The 21,434-nt window shown below is 44.5% G+C and overlaps 1 protein-coding gene across 1 annotated transcript in view; it reads right to left on the bottom strand.

Annotated features, from left to right (window-relative positions):
• Nucleotides 1-19,962, bottom strand: part of RAB10 (RAB10, member RAS oncogene family) — a 36,898-nt gene extending 16,936 nt beyond the window's left edge. The window contains exon 1 of the mRNA XM_077330755.1: nt 19,315-19,962. Coding sequence (XP_077186870.1) covers nt 19,315-19,441 — 127 coding nt within the window. The 5' untranslated portion in view covers nt 19,442-19,962. The remainder of the gene's footprint in view (nt 1-19,314) is intronic.
• Nucleotides 19,963-21,434: the final 1,472 nt, after the last annotated feature.

Genomic DNA, 21,434 nt, shown 5'->3' with positions numbered 1-21,434 from the left:
TCATACCACGAATGTTAATTAAAACTATTCAAAAGCATTTTATTGATTCCCAAAAGAGAAAAAATATTCATAGTAAATATTTTTGAGTGCCCCTCAAGTTCTCAGTTTATTTCATCAGAAAAATGGCACAAAAATTTAGGATTTATTAGCTCACTCTTCTCTGAAGTCTTGCCAAAAACATCCATGGGGGAAGTTAAACAAAAAAATCTCTACATCTTCCTAGCTTCCTTATACCTTCCCCAAAGCATCTCACTGACCACTGTTAACAATATGATACTGGATCCAGCAGGACTCTTGAAGTCATCCCCTTACCCCCCAAATTAAATTCATTTTCCATGAACGCAAGTAACACAATGTTGACAAATACCAAATGTGGCTTCACTGGTACAATGTACAAAGAATTCATACTTATTCATACGTGATTAAAGTAATTTTTATTTAATTTATTTATTATTGCACTTGTATACCACCCTCTGCTAAGGCTCAGCCAGCTGTGATTGCTGTCTTTTATGGATCAAGTTACTGGCTGACCATCATAGCCACTAGTTTCCCTCACAGACAAGGGGAAACATTTTCATTCCAATGCCTACTTGGGGATTAGGCTATTTTCATTTTATTCGTTTTTCTGAATTGTTTACCCAGCAAAAGTTCTTATTTTTAAATTGACCACTTTGTGAAGAGTTTTCTGCTGAAACATGGTCTATAACTATTGTAAGCACTTTTACTGTCTTTACAGAGAAGGAAGATAAAGAAAAAAGGTAATGAATCATTCCAGTCTCGGAGTGCAGAACAAGGGAGCTTACATGCAGTTCTCCCTTGGGAGTCAGGAGGACATCTTAGTGGGTGTTTCCCATCTCTCTCCAAGGGAGGCAGGACAAAGTTGAACTTCCTGTTTCCTGTGATGGGAAGCTCCCTCCCCCAGTCTTCTTCCTGCCTCAAGAGGGAGAGCAGATAATTCTTCTTACTCTTCTCGGTTTCTTCTTTATTGTGCCTTTCTATCTCCCCCTACTCTTATATTTCTCAGTCTGCCTGCTCTCTGATTGAGAGCTACAGGGAAGGCAGTCGGAGCATTTTTGCTCCCCAGTCTTTTTTTTTTTTTTTTTTTTTGGCCAGTGGCCATTTTATGTTTATTGGGTTTTCCCAGAAATTCAGGATAATTTAGGCACCCAACTTCAGCCTGGATGATGGCTGAGAAGAGATGCAAAGATGTTTTTCCCTTAGAAGATGAGAACAGAGCCTTTTAGCCCCCAAAGGGCCTGTTCAGCCCAGGAATGCTTCCATCGTGGCAGCCATCGCTTTGGATCAGGCAAAGCTGAGAGCACAGAAGCAGCTCCAAGTCTTAGAAGCCCGCCAAAAAGCTGTGCTGCAAGCCCAAGCTGGCGGACTCAGTGGCTGCGAAGGAGGGTTGTGTTGAGGTAAGCTGCCATTTAAGCTCCAAGAGACAGGTCATCCAGAGACTCTACCTTCCATTGGGCAGCCAAGCAACCCAAGGCACCAACTGCTGAATCCAGAGTCAGTAATGTTGCAGCCAAACTGGGCCCATTCAATCTCCTGCCTGAGTTTTTTTAGTTACAGAATACTAATGAGGGAGAAATTGCCAACTATTGTTCCCAGAACAGGCCTATGGGTCACAGGGTGCCTTATTCTTTAAGCAGGGTGGCCTTAGGTCAGCCTCTCGCAGCCAGGGGGAAGTGGCTGTGAGTTTCTTCATCACTCACAAGACCAATGTCCAGCTAAGGCTGCATAAAAGAGGGGTTACTTCAGCCCCAGGTGATCTGATTCCTCTGATGAGGAGGAATATATTGGGGAATAAGAAAAGGGGGAATTCATTACAGGAAAGGAAGTTGAACCTATCCAAGTACCTTCACAGATGGAAAGGTTCTTTAATACAAATTATTATCAGTTTCTACTGACTAAATCTCTTTCTATCCTCGGTTTAAAGCAACCATTGATTACGTACTGAGAAGTGTCTCTCTCTTCTGAAGTAAGGAGGACATCTTGGATGGGTTTTCCCACCATTCTCTTAGGGAGGCAGGATGAAAATGTTCTTAACTTTCTGTCTCCACATGTGTGACCCCCTCCAAGACAATTCAGTTTTACTAGAGCTGATCTTAAACACTATTTTTTTAAAGGGGGTTGAAAGAACAGGAAGATGAAGCAACAGAAGAACAAAGACAATTCCAAAGTATTCTCTGACTCAAAAATACCTATTTTGTAGGAAAACACTACCAAGTGTAAAAACACCAATAAACTGATGAAAATCAGGAAGGGACTTACAGCATGTATAGGAAGAGGCAGTGATGCACTGGGAGGGGCAAGGTGTCCTCCTTACTTCAGAAGAGAAAGACCCATCTCAGTAAGTAATCAACGATTGTTCTCCTTCTGAGGTGGAGGACATCTTGGATGGGAACTCCCAGAGCAATGATTAAACCTCGGCTGCGGTATCACAGTCAGCCTCCAACACATGCTGCAAGACCCTTCTGCCAAAAGCTGTTTCAGCAGAACTGTAAATGTCCAGCTTAGAGCAGCCCTGCGTATCTTCTCCACTGAGGCCCTGTTGACAAATGCATCATTGGTTGCGGCAGACCTTATCGAATGAGACGTAATGCAGAGATGTCAGACACCCCGACAGCTGAGTGGCCCCCAAGGCTCTTCTACACTTTTCTGCCAGTTCCAATCCTTCCAAGGTTCCTGAGGAGGCTTCCCTCTCTATATCATTTTGGAGTCCATTCCATCTTGCTACTTCAAACACAAACAAACTGGAAAACAAATTTGGCAGAGTTTGTCGTATTTTTAAGCTTGATTGGCTTCTTATCATTGATAGCCAAGAAGAAATCACCAGATAAATCTTGTTCTGTTCCCATGTTTGTTCTTCATTTTTGCTAGTCGGTTTATAGTTGAATGTTAACTGCAGTTAGCTCTTGGCGTGTTTTATTGCAAAGGAATTTCAGAAACAGACTGAATGGGAGATTGCTGAAATACAAGTTTACAATCCTCAGGACAATGGAACCCCCAGGGCTTAACAAAGATATTGAGTTTCTTATCTCACACATGCTAAGTCACTCAGTTCTCACTTATACCCAGAATTAAACTCTGATGATCTTAAAGACGCCATGAACTCAAATTTAGTTCTTGCATCTGCTTGTTAACACTTTTATTTGTATGCTAATTTGATGCTATACATAGGTCTTACCAACTGCTTTAATCCATTTTAGATATACCCAGAATTAAAGTTTATACCCAAAAATGATAGTCTTAAAGGTGCAACTGCACTCCAACTTTATTCTATTACTTAAGACCAACAAAGTTACCCACATGTATCTAGCAGTGCCACTGTTAAGATACTGAACACGCAGCTTTGCTTTTCAAATTTATACACTTCAGAGACTCTAAAGAAAAAAGGCAAGCCCATGAAGTAAGACAAACCAAATCGTACCCTTTGAAGACGTATCGTACCCAGAATATTTGAATCGCACCCAGAATATTACATAGCACTTATGAGCAAAGGCACTCATGACTTTAAAGATAAGCAGCAGCTTTGTGAACTCTTCACTGGTTGCTTGAAACATCTTTTAGCATGGGGATGATATTGTCCCTGTATCCAACCTTCGACAACAGCCCGGCTGCTGTGATTTTAAATTTGCTGTAGCTTTATCCCAAGGAAGTTTTCATAGGGCAACCAAAAGAAAAAGCAAAACTGGCAAATTCACACTTTCCTCAAAAGCAGAGATTATCCCTGAGTAACCATGGTGTAGACTTTGAACTTCTTCGCCTTTAAGCCAGAGCAACTGCCTTGCCTCTTTCAGGGGCAAGTCCCAGGCAGGTTGACAAAAGAGACAGAAGCTGACTCTCCTAAACCAACCTTCTCAGATAAACCATAGATTACATAACATGCAGCTTTTTAAAAAATTATCTATTTTCCTGATGGGGACCGCATGAGCACCCTTGGCAAGCTAAATGCAGCCCACAGACCATATGCTTGACATCCCAGATTAAGATCTTTAACAAATTCCATAAGAAAGCAGCTTCGGAGCTGGGAATGGGGAACTATTGCCAACTCCCCTTCAGGTTCTTCTTCAAGCTTGCTACATGAATGATATACTCGCTCCTTTCATATTACTATTCTAGAAGAGTTATATATGCTGCATTTCTCTATCAGCTGGAGTCTCTAAACAGCTTACGATCTCCTTCCATTTCCTCAGCCTACAACAGATAACCGGTGAGGTGTGTGAGGATGGGAGAGCTCTGATATGAAGAAGAAGAGTTCGTTCTTATATGCTGCTTTTCCCTACCCGAAGGAGGCTTAAAGTGGCTTACAATCGCCTCTCCCCTTTCCTCTCCCCACAACAGTTTTATCAGTGCCGTGACGAGCCCAAGGTCACCCAGCTGGTTGCATGTGGGGGAGCGTACCATCGAACTTGGCATGCCAGATTAGAAGTCCGCACTCCACAGACACCCTGTGGGGTGGGTGAGGCTGAGAGAGCCATGATATCACTGCTTGGTCAGAACAGTTTTATCAGGGCTATGATGAGCCCAAGGTCATCAGCTGGCTGTTGTTGGTCAGGTTCTGAGCAAAGTGATACGGGGACAGGGGTTTCAAACAGCAAACTTCATCCTGTTAACTAGGTATCTGAGAAGTGCTATGGCCATTCCAAACTATGCCGCTTTTATTCCATGCTCCTTTTCACCGTATGTGGTAGCCAAACACATCCAAATTAAAACAAGCGATACTATGGAATCAAGGCCACCACAGAAGGAAGAATTAGAAGTGAACAATTTGTTACAAAAACCTGTAACTAGAACATATCTGGCTCTGGTTGTGGTACACTTTGGTTACAACATTAAGCAACATTAAGCAACACCCCTTGTCAATAAAGATTTTTTTATTACTGGTTTTAAAGTTTCATATTTTTACATGGATAGATTCAAATGAGTAGTCGTGTTGGTCTGAAGTACCACAATAAAATCAGAGTGCTACTGGACTCTGATATTTTTACATGATTAGTGTTGTGTGTTTTTTAACAGTTAGGAACCCAAAGGTTGAGCTGCAAAAGTAATTTTTTAAAAAATTACCAATATTTATTACATAAAGTGCACTAATTCAAAATTTTAAAAACATCCATCAATCATATAGTCATCATAATTTAAGAACATCACAATTCTAACTGCACATGGAATAGACCAACATGTAATCGACCAAGTGTGTCTTCCTCAGTGGTCAAATTGGTCAAAGACAAAGCTTTTTCTGACACACGTGGGAATGCACTGGTGATGGAGAACTGGGCAAAAGCAGAGAATGTCGGCCTCTGGAAATATGTATTTTAAATGGTGGGCTCCAAATCAGATATTTTCTTGTTAGAAAGACTATTTGGAGCAGCACCAAACAGATTTTTCTTTGCCACCCATCAAACCCTTTGTTTTTATGCATGAGTGCATTTACCATAACAATTTGACCACTGAAGAAGACCCCTCGGCCAAAATGAGTTTGGTCAATTACATGCTGGTCTATTCCATGTGTAGTTAGAATTGTATATGTTTTTAAATTATGGTATGTGATTGATAGATGTTTTTAAAATCTTGCATTCGTGCAACTTGTTTTTATAAATATTTGCAAATTTTAAAATATATATTTTTGCAGCTCAACCTTTGTGTTCCAAACTTTTCTGGTTAGGTTGGGTTTTGGTTTCCCGTTTTGGTTTTTTAACAGAACACACGCCCCAGTGCTATGACTCTCTGAATAATAATTTTATTTTTGTACTAGCAGAAAAGCCCATTTATGAAAATGGGCCAAATTCAAATGCAAAGGGCTGCAGGGAGGGAAGGAAGGGAAGGGTGGGGGCCAGAGGGTGCGCTCTGCGGGCGGTGGGTCTCGGTCGGGCCAAGGGGGACGCCGGCGCAAAAGCCAGTGGGGAGGCGGGAAGGAAAGGAGTGTCCTGGAGGCTGCGGTCCTCGGACACGGCCACTTGGCCAGAGAACAGGTAAGGGGGCAGTGGCAGCTGCAGTGGCTGCAGCACGATGGAAGCCATGGGGGGGGGAAGGAGGGAAAGCTCCCTCCCTGAGGCTGCAGTCGCTAGGCAGCTTGGCTGCAGAAGGGGTAAGGGGGCAGCGGCAGCGCAACAGAAGCCATGGGGGGTGGAGGAGGGAGGGAAGGCTCCCCCCCGGAGGCAGCAGTCCTCGGGCGGTGCAGCCTGGCCGGGGAAGGGCTTAGGGTGCACTTGCAATGTGGGGAGAGCAGTTTTGCCAGGAAGGAGTGGTGGAAAAGTCGGGCTGACAGCGGACTTACCTTGGGAGTCCGCGGCCTGCCGGGTCAGTCAGTTGGCGGGTGGCCTGAGCGCAGTGCTTTGGTGGGAGCTGGCGAAGCACCCACCTTGGCAGCCAGGAGTTTTCTGGCCGTGAGTCTGGGCGAGCGGCTCATGGTCAGCTCCTGCTCTAGGGGCCGGCCTAATCTGGATGCGCTCAAGAGTGTGAATCCTTTGAGAGCTTTGCTGGGCGCATCCAGATTGGCCCGCTGACCTGGATACCACCCAGACAGGGTGGCTGTCCAGGGCCAGACAGGGCCACCAACATGGTTTTTTTAGAAATATAAGAGCCACTTAAGGTTAAGATGCTGCCCTTTCCTTGACCAGCTGAGGGCGACTCACAAGTTTAAAACAATCCAATAATAAATGACATCTATAATAAATTATTCATCAGAAAAATTAAATATTAAAAGCAATTTAAAAGCCACTGCTCCTTTTTCAATATATACCCTTAGAGATGGGCTACCCAGGGTTGTTTAGTGAATTGGATGGATTCTCAAGTAAGAAGGCCAGTATTTTATATATTCTTTCCTGGCCTCAACTATAAGCCTGGTGGAACATTTCAGTCTTACAGGCCTTGCAGATCTGTTTTAAGTCCTGCAGGGGCTTGAACTCATTAGGTAGAGTGTTCCACCAAGCCAGGGCCAAAAAAAGCCTTGGCCCTGGTTGAGGCCAGTTTTACCTCTTTAGGGTTGGGGATCTTCAGCAGGTTTTGGTCACTTAATCTTAATGCTCTCTAGGGAGCAAAATGGAAGAGGCAGATCTGTATATCTAAGGGCTCCAGACCACTTAGAGCTTTGAAAGTGGGAGTCAAAACCTTGAACTTGATCCGGTCTCCAAGCCAGAACAGCTGGGATAGCACAGGTCAGATATGTGCTCTCCACTAGGTCCCAGTAAGGACCCGTGTTGCTACATTCTGGACCAGTTTCTGGAGCAGTTACAAGGGCAGCCCTGTGTAAAGTTACAGTAGTCTAGCCTGTAAGTGACACTGCATGGATCACAGTGGCTAGGTCTAGCACTGACAGGCAAGCAGTCGTGCTTGGCAGAGATGGTAAAACACCAAGTAAGCGGATTCACAACAGGATCATACTAGAGCTTTTAACAGTGTTCAAGGATGTCAGTTGGATCTTGTCAAGACACTCCGACTCACCGAGAGGACCTCCATCTTAGCTGGATTTTACTTCAGCTGACTCTGCTTGAGCCAATCCACCATGGTTTCCAGACATTTGGCCAGAGAATCTGGGGACGTGGATAGAAAGCCATCCATCAGCAGAAACAGCTGGGTGTTGTCAGCATACTGATGGAAACTCCAGACCAGCTGAGAGTGGGGGCACATTTGTTTGTTTATATTATATTAGCTTTTACTGACTGCCACTCCCGGACCCTGCCAGCTTATGGCGGTTTAATGTAAAATAATAAAATCCCACATAAAATACAAAATACAAGATACTGGCAGCAAAATCCAATCTATAACCTCCCCACCCCACCTAGGTGCTGAATAACACTGGGGAGAGAATAGGTCCTTGAGGAACCCCACATTCCAGGGCATCCTGGTAGAAAGCTCTCTCCTAGTGCCCAAGAGTGTGAATCCTTTGAGAGCAAATTAAAATTCCAGCCTGGTCAACAAAAGAAATAGAAGAGCCCATCTCTCCCTTTCATAAACTTGCCAAAACAATAAACATGAGTTCAGGTACAGCCAGGTCATTTTCTGGAATCAGAGATACCATGTTTTGGGAGATTATGAATTCATAGTTCTCTCTTTTATGAGAGTAGGATGAAAATCTGGGGTGAATTCCAAACTGCAATACTCTCCCATCAAATACAACATTTTATTGTTTTAGCAATGTAAAATGCATAATTTATAACTTACTTAGCATATACAATTGCACTGATTGGCATATTTATGTAATTTAAAAGTATAAATGCTTTAGTTTTTATAAGAATAATTACAATATTTGACATTGATGGGAACTGCTGCATGCTATGCAACCTTCAAAAATGTATCATAATTTCTGCCACTTGAAAGGTAAAGAAAAAATAAAAATTGAAATTAGATTTCAAACCCATATAGTCACAGTAGGATCGGGAGTATATCAGGATATCAGAAAACACTGACCTGTTTACAGCATTATTAATAGTTATCAGAGGAATTCATATTTTGAAAAGTTATACACATACTCTACCATAAACATGGGGATTAGCATAAGCTAATGCTGTAACTATCCTACATAAACATTTTGTGCTATACATTCTGAGTAATACGCTATCTTAAAAAGTAATTTATTCATTCCCTCCAAAATTTCCTACTGGAAAACTGAAAGTCCTCAAAACACAAAACATATTTCTTCTGAGCCTACACACCACAACCTAGAATACAAGAGAATCAATTGATTTCCTGAAAGCATAGAAAGGTAAAAAACAAGTCTTCTATTAAGTGGGCCTTCACAGGTTTAATGAGATAAGAAATGTATAGAGCTTGAACTCATCAATGCTATATGCGATTACACTGAAATCTTCAGTACACATGACTACAAAGCAGTTTGACAAATTATATCAAACAAAGCAAGCCCACTTACACAGTTTACTTGAGAGCCCACAAATACATCCTCTCTTCTGTTAAGAGATGCTCAAGATACTCCATAGAATTAAACAAATTCTTGTAATACATAATATGCTGGGCTGATCATACTACACTGTGATTTCTAGGAAACTGTATACACCTATAATTCAGATTTTTTAATTTAACGAAATGGTAATGTTCACAGCAATAATTACAATCTGAGAAAGAAGCATTTTAGTATCTTATAGTGTTGCATAAGTGTATAGCAAGCACTAAAATCCCCTGCCCATCCTAGAGTTAAACTTATCTTTTGATTTCCAAGAAGCTTTTGGCAGAGCCTCAAGAAAGGTTCTTAAACAAATACAATAGTCATGGGATAAACATGGGAAGGTCCTCATATAGAGCTGAAAAACTAGGAACCACAGTAAGAAAGAAGTAAACAGTGGAGTCACACAGGGGTCAGTTTGGGGAAAGAAGCTTATTTAACATCTGTACACCGCCCGTGGCGCCGCGGGCGCCACGGACTAAATAAAACAGTAAGGGGTTCTGGGGCGGGATGTGTCCGGGATGAGGAAGGGTCCGGATTGGACCCTTCCTCATGACAGACAACCGGAGGGACCAATCGGCAGGCGCAAAGCGCCTGCCGATTGGTCCCTCTGATTCCCAGCCCCAAAAACCCCAGAGGAGCCTTTCGTCGCTTCAAGCCGGCGCGCCTCCGAGAAGCAGCAGAAAGAAAAACAAACCCCCAGAGGAGCCTTTTGCCGCTTCAAGCAGAAAGAAAAACAAACCCCCAGAGGAGCCTTTCGCCGCTTCAAGCAGAAAGAAAAACAAACCCCCAGAGGAGCCTTTCGCCGCTTCCAGCAGAAAGAAAAAAAAAAACCCAGAGGAGCCTTTCGCCGCTTCCAGCCGGGCAGCAAAGGCCATGGCGCAGGCCCGCGGCTCCCTCTCCCCCCCCCCACGCAGTAAAAAACTACCCAGGCCGCAAGCTTGCGGCCCGGGAAGCTTCTTACTGCGGGAGGGCGGGGAGAGGGAATCAGGGCCGGGGCCGCGCCCGAGCGGCCCGATCCGCGGGGGTGGCTCGCGGGCGCGGCCGGGCGCGGCCCCGATCCGCGGGCGCGGCCCCGATCCGCGGGCGCGGCCCCGATCCGCGGGCGCGGCCGGGTGCGGCCCCGATCCGCGGGCGCGGCCGGGCGCGGCCCGATCCGCGGGCGTGGCCGGGCGCGCCCCGATGCAGCAGAAAGGGGAAAAAAGCCCCCAGAGGAGCCTTTCGCCGCTTCCAACCGGCGCGCCTATGAGAAGCAGCAGAAAGAACCCACCCCCCCCCCCAGCCGCAGAAGAACAAAAAAACCCAGAGGAGCCACCGCAGCCCAGCACACCACGCCTGGGACTCCCCGCCAAAAACCACCAGACGCCGAGGAGCTGCCACCTGCCTCCTCTTTCAGGTACCCTGTCCCTCGCTCTGTCCCTCGCCTGCCCCTCGCTCTGGTCCCCGCCTGCTAGCGCCCATTGTCTTCTTGATACAATGGGCTTTTTTACTAGTTCATGAATAATTTGGAGCCAGGAAATTATCAAGACTGGTTTATTGATGACATCAAATAATTCAGGAAGGTGAAATCCAAGCAAAGTTCTAAAATGCTCCAAAATATTCATTTCAAATTGAGTGGATGGGAAATGCAATGGCAAATGAAATATAATGTGAGTTGCACACTGAGAAAAATAATTTTACCTGGACATAAGCTGACAAGATCTACTTAATATGAGGAAAGCAACAAGTAAGACAAGTGCATAATATAAGCATGGCATACCAGTACTTAGAATATTTTTAACAGTGTTAGTTTTCCAATCCCAAACAACTTTAGCCTGGTATGATAATGGGCAGAATGGCAGGTCACTGCCCTTTTTGAGGCAAGTGGGGAGGATACCCTCTTATCTGTGAATAGGCTGCTTGAGATGTCTTTAGTACCATGGAGCTTTTGTCAGGTCACATTAATTTCCCTGAATGACAACTAGAGCTTGGGTTCTATGAAAGCTACTACCTGCAGTCCAGACCTCTGCCCTCAACAGCTTGTAAGCTCTTATGGAAGGATAACAAGAACTCTGATCCTGGAAACTGTGCCCCTTTATTGGAAGTGCTTGTCTGAGATTCCCAGAAGGGGCAGTTATCGGCCCTTTATTCAAGAAAACTTCAGCAGATAAGGAAGTATTAGCTAATTATACATCTGTGTCAAATCTGGGAAAAGTTATTGAATAGGCAATAGCATAGTTCCTCAAGGTTCATATGGCTAACATATCTGCCTGTGACTTTTTCAGTCACACTTAAGGCCTGGCTTCAGAAGAGTTGACTTCAATAGTAGTGATAATCTTAGTATCCAGACAAGGGGAGCAGATACCTGCTCTTTCTATCAGATCTTCTGGCTGCTTTTTTAATGCCCTGGACTATACAATACTTCTAAAACATCTGGGAGGAGGAATAGACGGTGAATTTCCAAATCATCTAGGCCTTTTATAATAGCAGGAAATGCATAATTCCATATGAGAAATGCAGAATCAGATCCATACAATCCTTATTATGGAATGGGGTGTCATCAATATGCTGATACCACCCAGTAATATAGCACCTGCTCTAAATAACCAGAAGAGTCACATTTTGATGTTTAGTTTCTTCTGGGCGCTACCCTGACAGGGTATGAGGGAAGGGGGGTATTCATTTATTTCATTTATATACCATCCTCCTCTGAGAGCTCATTTCACCAGTTTAGGTCCAGGACAGAGAAGGCTCTGCTCCTAGTTGAGGTCAAGCAGACATCCTTGGGGGCAGGGATTACTATCCGGTTGGAGGTGGCAGAATGCAGCGTTCTTTGGGGGGTGTAGGCAGAGAGGAGGTCCTTCAGATATACTGGGCTGAAACTGCATGTGGCCTTGAAGGTATTTACAAAAACCTTATACCTGATCCAGAATTCGACTGGTAACCAGTGCAATTGTTGGAGAACAGGTCGGATGTAGGACCTCCATGGTTTTGCTTGGACCCTGGCCGCTGCATTCTGGACCATCTGTGGTTTCCAGATCAAAGATAAGAGTAAGCCAGGTTGGACAGATGCACTTCCTCACTTGGACTCTTCCTGCCCAGCCATAGGGCCTCTGTCTTTGAAGGATTGAGTTGCAAATGACTCTGCTTGAGCCACCTCATGACTGCTTCCATGGGAAGAATCAGGGTGGTCATCCATCAAAAGGAAAAGCTGGGTGTCATCTGCATATTGGTGGAAACTAAGTCCAAACTTCTATACCAGTTGGGCAAGAGGGTGCATGAAGATGTTAAATAGGATTGCAGAGAGGACCGCTCCTTGTGGATGCAAGTTGGTGGCGGCTTGAAGATCTCTCTCATATTGCTACCCTCTGTCTGCGGCCCCGGATAAAGGACATCAGCCATTGAAGGGCTGTTCCCCATATTCCGGGGTAGGCAAGAGAGTGAACTAGAAGCTCATGGGTGACGGTGTCGAACACTGCCAAAAGATCTAAAAGTATAAGCAGCACCAACCCACCTCAGTCCAACTGGCAACAGAGGTCATCCTCAGGGCAACTAGTGCTGTTTCTATCCCATGGCCAGGCTAGAAACCTGACTGGGATGGGTCTAGGACTGAAGATTCTGCCAGGAATGCTAATATTTGGTCTGTGACAGCCCTTTCAGCCATTTTTCCCATGAATGCTAGGTGCAAAATGGGTCGGTAGTTGCCGGGATCTCATGGGACTAGAGATGGTTTTTTCAGCAGTGGGCAAACCACTGCCTTTTAGCTCCTCCTGGAATTCTCCTATTTCAAGGGAGAGGTTGATTATCTCCCACAGGGGATCCCTAATTCTTATATCTGGTGTTTTTAGTAGTCATGATGGTCTGGGGTCTAGTGAGCAATTGGTTGGTCTCACTGCTGCAAGCATCCTGTCCACATAAGACAGCGTGAGTCATCTGAAGTTACGTAACGTTCTCCCCAAGGATGGCTAAGGGGCCTCTACTTCACTTTCTGTGTCTACGATTGGAGGGAAGTCATGGCAGAATGTCGAGATTTTATCTGCAAAATGACTTGCAAAGCTGATATTTGATTGGCTATTATTTTGGTGCCCTTCCTCTAGGGTAGTGAGAGATCAAAGTTTTCCTAGGAACCCGTTCACTTTTCTGAATATAGTCTGGACTTTTTCTACTACTACTCCAATGCTGTGCAACAACCTCCTGGAGAGGATGAGGCAGGGGCCTTCTAATGAGGCCATAAAATTGAGCTCTTTATGACACGTTGAATGTAGATGTGGGCTTTGGCTAACCTGTTTTCATTACTTTAATAAATGATTATTTTGCATTGTATTTATTAATATTCATCTCCGGTCCTGACTATGACAAGAAATAAGCAGGGCAAGAGAATGTATCCTGAGATGTATCTCTTGTAACTACTCTTTGTTTCCTTATCTTCCTAGTTTGAGCAGAAAATGCAATATCCTATAGTCTTCATCATTCCTTAAACATTATACTACACAAAGAAAATAAATGAGCCATGTGAATTGTCAGTTTACAGCTTTCTTCTCACAACAAAGCACATGCAACTGCAACTATAATATTTACAAAGATCTGATTGTTTACATACAACTGAAACTGAGGGGGGGGATACCTAATTGGTACTAAATCTGTCTAATACATGGAATCACTGCAAAGCAAACAATTCTGCAAGAGGTACTGATTTTTGTAGAATCCTATTCTTTCTTAATTCATATGAGATTTACCACTGGAAAAAAAATCCATAAAGTACTCGAAGAGTTATTTTAGGAAGCTAGAGGAAAAATGTCAAAATGTGTTAGGCACAGGAAAAAGATGATGGTTGGATGTGAACAAGCATCAAGCTAACTGAAAGAAGCCTGACTGTTCAAGCAGAAATGTTGAGGGCCAGAGCTACAGCAAAACGTCGTCTTATTCTGATTCACAGGCAACAGGGAAATGATGAGGAATGTGTGGGAGAACATAACAGTAGGATACAGTCCTTTCCCAATACTTTTGCATTCTTTCCCTTCCAGCACTGAGTTGCTATAGTTGACACTTTCTAGGTGGGAAAACAGAACCCATCAGAACCCCTATACACTGAGGTATTTGTGAGCATAGGTCCAACTTTAAGAAGGCTGGTTTTTATACCCCACTTTCTCTCCCCAAAGGAATCTCAAAGCGCCTTCCCTTCCTCTCCCCACAACAAACACCCTGTGAGGTAGGTGAGGCTGAGAGTTCTCAAAACTGCGACTAGCCCAAGTTCAACCAGCTGGCCGCATGTGGAAGAGTGGGGAATCATACACAGTATCCCAGATTAGAGACTGCCACTCTTAATCACTATACCATGCTGTATTTATCAAATAAGATATTTTAAATCCGTCTAGTAGGAGAGGGAGAGGAGAAAGGGAGTGATTAATGTTAGAATTGTGGCTACCAAGATAGAGGTTTGGATATTTTGATGCATTAATTCTAAACCACACAGTTCAATGCCAGAAATTAAATTATGGCTACAATTATTATTTCTAAAGCTTCTTGTACAACCAGTTTCACAACATTTGCAATAGAATGCCCCAAGCCTCACAGGTATCCATCCTGCTATGAAGAACACAGCTTTCAGAATAGTTCCTTACAGCCATGCAATCAGAAAATCAATGATGCAGATCTTTCATAGCTGCCACTATCCTATTTCACTGAGTTTTCTCAGCCCAGTTTTCAACCTGATGAAAAGTATACAAAAGTTTTGACACACATGGGAATTTTCCTATAGTTACTTTGATATATGAAACCACTCAGCATCATGGTATGTGCACTACTGGAAAAGTATATTTCAGGATTTTTCAACCCTGGGGTTTCTTGACAGCCCCGGAAGGGTTTCCCAAATGGGTGCGTGTTAATTAATTTTGCATATATTTTTTGAATTTGTTAAAACATTTATCAGGTGATATGACCACATATAGTCATGCTGACCCACCCACCCAACCCCTCCCAAATGGCCAATGATGGGCCAGGAGAGGGTGGGAAGGGGAGGGCCCCTGGGTAGGTGTGTACACAGCTATGTTTCCCAACCATATTCTGCACCATTGCACCACTTCTGGGGGTTCTCGAAACCTGAAGAATGTTTCAGGGGTATCTCAACAGTAAAAAAGTTGAGAAAGGCTGGTATATATAGTAGTTGTAATAAAGGGCAGGAAGTCCCAATCAGCTGAACCCAGTAAGTTAACAGCAAACTACCTAAAGTAATTTTTAATGACAAGGAAGTCAAGTGATAAAATTATGTGTTTTAATTGCTGCTGCCCTCAAGTTAGCAGGCCCATGTGGAATAAATATCTAAGAACTCCAAAATCATGTGAAGACTTAATTTAAGTACCACCAGTACTTCTCAACAGGGCAGTTGCTGCTGAAACTAATCACCTGACAGACAGTTGAGAATGGAGGGCAGGAAGAAAAACAGAAGTCTCGTGAATCCAGTCTCATATATTCGAAGCAAAAGCTCAGAGTGGCTTGTATTCTAATTTACTTTGCTTTCTTGGACTAATTTAAATGTCAAAGCTTGCCTTTGAAGATACAACCCTTGCTCTATTCAGAGCACTTATGATGACTGGTGGATTTTAGCACTGGAGTATATTTATAGCACCCCTAGCCAGGGTACTGAATTCATCTGCCCTCCAGCCAGCAACTTATTTTTTAAGAAGCTGAGCCACAACTAAAAATAACCACGTGTTATAGATTATTGGCCAGAAGGTATACAAACATCGACAAAACAACCTTATTTTTGAAAATCCATTATCCCCTGAAGTAAATGTATCTGATCCTTGTACCAGATCAATGTATTCAGACTGCTGCAGCTCTGTTCAATGAGGCAAGCACTTGTGAAATTTTCCTCCACTTGGAAATCAGCAGATCTGTCAGGACTTGTTTAAGGGCTACAAAAGAAAACTTGAAGGCAGCAGTACAAGGGAGAAAAGATGCCCTGAACTCACCTACTAATTCACAAAGACTATCAAACCACACTAGAATTTTTAATGACTACTATTTAAAGTTCCAGCTGCCTATCTTATGGGGAAGTTATTCTACAGTAGTTATAGAAACACTATGGTTTGCTGGTGCCTGCAATAGTAGTCACAGGAGAGGCTTCCACTATTTAAATAACATGCCTTAGAGCATTGCAGAAGACTGGCAGTCTATAAATAGCCACTCCCGACTTTGCAAATAAGTCCAAAGATACTAGCCTGCGTGCCCACACATACACTTACAAACTTGTATAAGGCTTGTCTAACCTCAAAGTGCAAAGAGGATTTTTCTTCACCACAGGTGACTATAAGTCTGAGCACTCTCTCTAAGTGAACATTAAATTGCAACTAGGAAGAACTGTGAAAGCAAGATATCAGTTCAGTTCAAGAAAGTCAAGAAACAATGTCAACTTTTGTGCAACTCACAAAATGAGCTTCAGTTAATTAAATGTTATGCTATAACCTGCTGGAATGTAGTATCACTTATATTTTCAATACAATAGATTAACCAACCTAACCCATTAAATTTTCTAGGTGAGAATATTACATATGTATTAATACGTCTGAGAAATACAACTGGCTATTACTTCCTATTGAGTGTACATCGTTAGAAAACATAATGTATTGTATGCACATTGTATGGCTTTAAGGTAAACTACTCCACAGAATCTTGACAAAACACCCCACCACCCTAGAAAGGTTGTTTGCAGCAAATTCATACAATACACAAATGGATGATCATTAGGTATCACTGCCCAAGACCAATTTTTGGAAAGGGGCAGTTTAGAAATCTCAAAATAAATAATCTGAAACAAATTAAGCATATCCCTGTTATATTGGGAATATAACAAACTGGATTACAATTAAACTTTACAGAGAAAAACTTCCAGATCAAAGTGAACTGCCTGGGGTTCTTTAAGACTTTGTGATTTCCTATGCAATATTTCCTTTGAGTATTACATAAAGAATTACCTGGACAAGGTGATAGGGAAAAACAACATCCCTTCTTCTACGTATACAGGTCAGAAGAACATCTGAAAATTGTTTAACCACATATTCAGCAAGTACTAGTAGTACAAGGCACTACAGATCAGAACTGAATCTAGTACAAATGGCAGTGTAGTACAATATGTGGACTGAAGCACATTAGTCACTATCATTTAACAGTGCAACAGTTGAAAAGTCCCACCACATTAGTATCACTAAGAACCACTGCATGGGCCAGAAAATAATAAAACCAAATCTCTGCTTGTAAATTAAGATCTTCATGGAATTTTTTTCTTGTATAATGAACAGAGTATGTGAAGCACCTTATTTGACAGCTCCTGTTTTAACAGATATGGCTTATCTTGTAGAAAGACTTACAAACAAATATATATACCAAATTTCCACTGTTGATTCATTTACTGCTACCTTCTCCCTAGAGGAGAGATACTGCATTCATAAAGTTATTTTCTTTTTAAAAAGTATCCTCTTCAAAGGGGAGAAATATCTTTTAAGTGTCTATACTAGAGGCAAGGCAAAGAAAATGACTAGAAATGCCTTAAGGAAACACACTTGTCACTTCGTGCCCATTCTAGTGTAAAACCTGTCCTACTCATTGTGTTCAACATACAGATACTCTCAGTCTTCATTCAAAAGATAAGTTTTGGCACTTAAAAGTTTTCTTCACATAATTTCAAACCTCACCAACCAAGGAATTGTCATAATTTAGACAAGTCAGAACTCATTTCTTCTTCTAAATAAACAGAAAAAGAACACAAGTTTGTAGACAAAGAATACACAGCCCTGGAAATAATTGAGATTACATAAAAATTGCTGAAGTCACATTTGCATAATATCAATATGGTACTATTAGACAGAAAAGAACAATCTGGACATCAACTCTCTCTAGGGTAATATTTTCTCAATTGCTGATGCTCACTATGCGCCCTATTTCCAGTTAGGTTAATCTGCAAAACCTAGAAGATAAGCAAAAGTCCTCCTAAACATTGTTGAAGAGTGCATGCACTGGAAAGCTCACGCCTTGAATAAATCTTAATTGGCTTAAAGGTGCTCTTGAATCTATCCTCCCCAACCTGATATTTTCCAGCAGAAATCATGTATTAAATCCTGTATTTTTTTCATATTTTTTTCAAACCTGTTGTGTAATCTACAAGGTCTTGTTGAAGACAGTACTCAAGAACCAAAACAATAGATGTACTAAACATTATAACATAATTTTTCACTTGTGGTCAGCTGTTGGCACACACATTTATTTATTTATTATTAGATTTTTATACCGCCCTTCCCTACGGCTCTGGGCGGTTTACAGAAAACATTTCAGAACATTTACATGGAGCATTCACCCAACCATCACCATGAACATGCCAAACATACACACATGTTGATATGCTACAGTGTGATGTGTGGGGGAAAGATATACCAAGAAGGAATTACATTCACAACAGACTAAAGATTTGGGGAACGTAGTGAGAATAAGAAGCCCTAAATAGCAGGGATGCCACTCCAAAACGTGAGTGTGATATTGGTGGTGGAAAGTGGCATCAAGTCACATCTGGTTTACACTGGGAGGTCATAATGGTATTTAGAAACTGTCCAACTCATAACGTGAAGAGAAGCAACAGTGTGGCGTGTGTAGCTAATCAGCATTAAGAACTGACAGGGGTAGCAGGCATTTGTCCAGTGAAGACAAGCAACAGCAAGCAAGTACAACAGAACCAAAACTATGCCTTGTATTAACATCACAAAGTAGGCCAACAGCAGGGGTTTGGCAGAGATCCCTACTGTGGAGCAGCAATTGACAGATGTGTCTATTCTCAGCAACTGCAGAGAACAATTATTCCAACCCATCATAGAATCATAGAGTTGGAAGGGGCCATACAGGCCATCTAGTCCAACCCCCTGCTCAATGCAGGATCAGCCCAAAGCATCCTAAAGCATCCAAGAAAAGTGTGTATCCAACCTTTGCTTGAAGACTGCCATCCATCCATACAATATAAAACACAAGGTTAAGTATTTAAGTTCTGTCATCAAGAATGGGGGTAAAAGATATTACAGGAGAGAAAAAGGGAGTGAAGGAGAGAAATGAAGACAGAATAAATAAAGAAGTCTATTTTGTGAGGAGGGAACAGTGCACAGCATGCCAAAGCAGCGAATGGCCACTACCCACTAAAACAAATATTACTGTTATGAGATGATGCCCTGGGGTCCCAAAACAGCCCCTTCTCCCATGTTCTGCCTCACCGCGCACGACCAGGGCGGGAGAGGAACGCATCCGCCCTGAGGAACGCTTAAATGAGGAGGCTCCTGGGGACAAGACCCGGCGGAGGCAGCTGGCTGGAAGGGAGAACGCAAGGGGTTAACTCCCGCCGCCTGGGCCACGGCCGCCTGGTGGGTGGGGTGGTGAGGTCCTGGGCGCTTCCTTACCGATGGTGGAGATGAAGGTGGTGTTGAAGGCATCGTCGGAGAAACGGAAGAGCACGCAGGTCTTGCCGACGCCCGAGTCGCCGATCAGCAGGAGCTTGAAGAGCAGGTCGTAGGTTTTCTTCGCCATGGGGGCCCCCCCGCGCCGTGCGCCCCTCCCTCGCCAGGCTCCGCCTCAGAAGGCCTCCCCGCCGCCGCCGACCGTTTCCCCGAGCCCCCTGTCAGGATGAGGCGCCCCACGCAGGCCGGGCCGGCAAAGGGAGGGGGGGCGGGAGGCACAAAATGGCGGCCCAGGCGGCGGCCGAGTGGGGCGGTGGGTGAGTGGGTGGCGGAGAGGAGAGGGAGGAGGGCGGCTGAGGGGAGCAGGAGCGGCGCCGCTCTCGGCCGGGCCTCCTCACAGGGCGAGGCAGGCGACAGTGGCTAAGCCCGGCTTCATGCCCTCCCTCAGGCAGCGCGCCCGCTTCGGCTCCCTCCCGCACAGGCAGGCCGCGCGACCAGGCCTGAGTGACTGACTGACTGGCGAAGGGCGGGGCTTGCGTACGCCCAAGGCCGGCCGAGCAAGAGGGAGGGAGGGAGCGCGCGCGCGCACGCCGGCCGGCCGCTCCCTTTCTTTTTCCCACTCGCTCCAGGAAGCCGACGCAGGGTCCTGCGCCACGTGACCGACCGGGACGCGCGCACGTAGCGACGTCGCCCTCTTGTCAAGATTGCGGTGCAGCGCGGAGGGGGAGGGAGCTTGTGGTGACACGCACGTATGTAAGAAGGCGACGTGCGACGTGCCCAATCGCAGTTAGAGGGAAAGAAAGGCCGGCCTCGCCCGACGCACGCGCTCTCAAGGAGGCCTGTGGAGGGAAGGGCAGCGAGGATCGCCTGCCCTGGCGCGTCTCGGATTGGCTGACTGGCCTTGACGGTGGGTGGCCCTATGCGAAGGGGCGAGGATGGCCCTCGGAAACGAGGCATCGGAGTGGGCATGCGCAAGTGCTGTCGAACCGGCGTGTGTTTGGACTGCGCTCCGCCCCCCCCCCCCCCCGCTAGGGAGTTCGCTGGGTTATGTCTGCTGGGTGCTTCGCTATCTTTGCGAATGCTGGCAGGGCCTCATGGGAATTGTAGTCCATAGACATTTGGAGGGCCGCAGTTTGACTACCCCTGCTTTAAAGGTGCAGGCTGGGCTTTCCTGGGAGACCTGTTTCTGTCCTCCCTAGGGCCTCTGTGTTAGAGTTGTTCTGTTGAAACTGTTCAACGAGTTAATTATGATAACCTGTTAAACTTATATTTACTGTTGGAATTGTTATTGATATATGGTTGTTACTGTTATTAATGTATAACGTTCTATGTATCCCACAATGCTCCCATGTAAACCGCCGTGGTCCATATGGGAGGGCTGTATAAAAATCTAAGAAAATAAATAAATGTGTACTTCCTTATTCAGTCCTCTGGTCTTTATTGTGGCCTGTGGATCTCAGCCTAAAACAAGGGGTGGCCACACTGTGTCTCTCCAGCTATCCATGGACTACAGTTTCCATAAGCCCTGGCAGGGGTTCTTGGTAACTGTAGTCCATGGACAGCTGGAGAGCCACAGTTTGGCCACCCAGGCCTAAGTTGACCCATGTCTTGATGCCTTCCTGCAACCACCCTCAGGCTCACACAAATAATAAAAGCAATTAAATAATAAAAAATAATAAATAATGAAGACATGCTCGTTCCATGCTGCCCAGCAACTCTCGGCAAGAGGTAGGGTTTTTATGTCCCCCGTGGCCACTGGTGGAGGATGGGGTGTAGGACTGACAGATCCAGGCTAGGAAACTCCTGGAAATTTAGAGGTGGAGCTTGGGGAGGACAGAGACCTCAGTGGGGTGGCGTGCCACAGAGCCCACCCTCCACAGCATTCCTTTTCTCCAGGGGACCTGAACTCTAGTCTGGAGATGAGCTGTAATTCCAGGACATCCCCAGGTCCCCGCTGGAGGCTGGCATCCCTGTCAACATCAGTTAAGGTTGGTTTCTGGCCAGTGCTTGTGATTCAGTTTTGGCTGTTTTCCAGTACCCTTAAAAAGAAAACCGCCAAGCGCAGTAGAACTGCCGGAGAATTTCTGGGCATTTGGTCACTTGGCTGCCGAGAAATGTGCTGC

This window comes from Paroedura picta, chromosome 1, assembly GCF_049243985.1.
Source record: "Paroedura picta isolate Pp20150507F chromosome 1, Ppicta_v3.0, whole genome shotgun sequence".
In the NCBI taxonomy this organism is placed as follows: Eukaryota; Metazoa; Chordata; class Lepidosauria; order Squamata; family Gekkonidae; genus Paroedura; species Paroedura picta.
The sequence above is the reverse complement of the archived record's forward strand: the minus strand, read 5'-3'. Positions and strand labels throughout refer to the sequence as shown.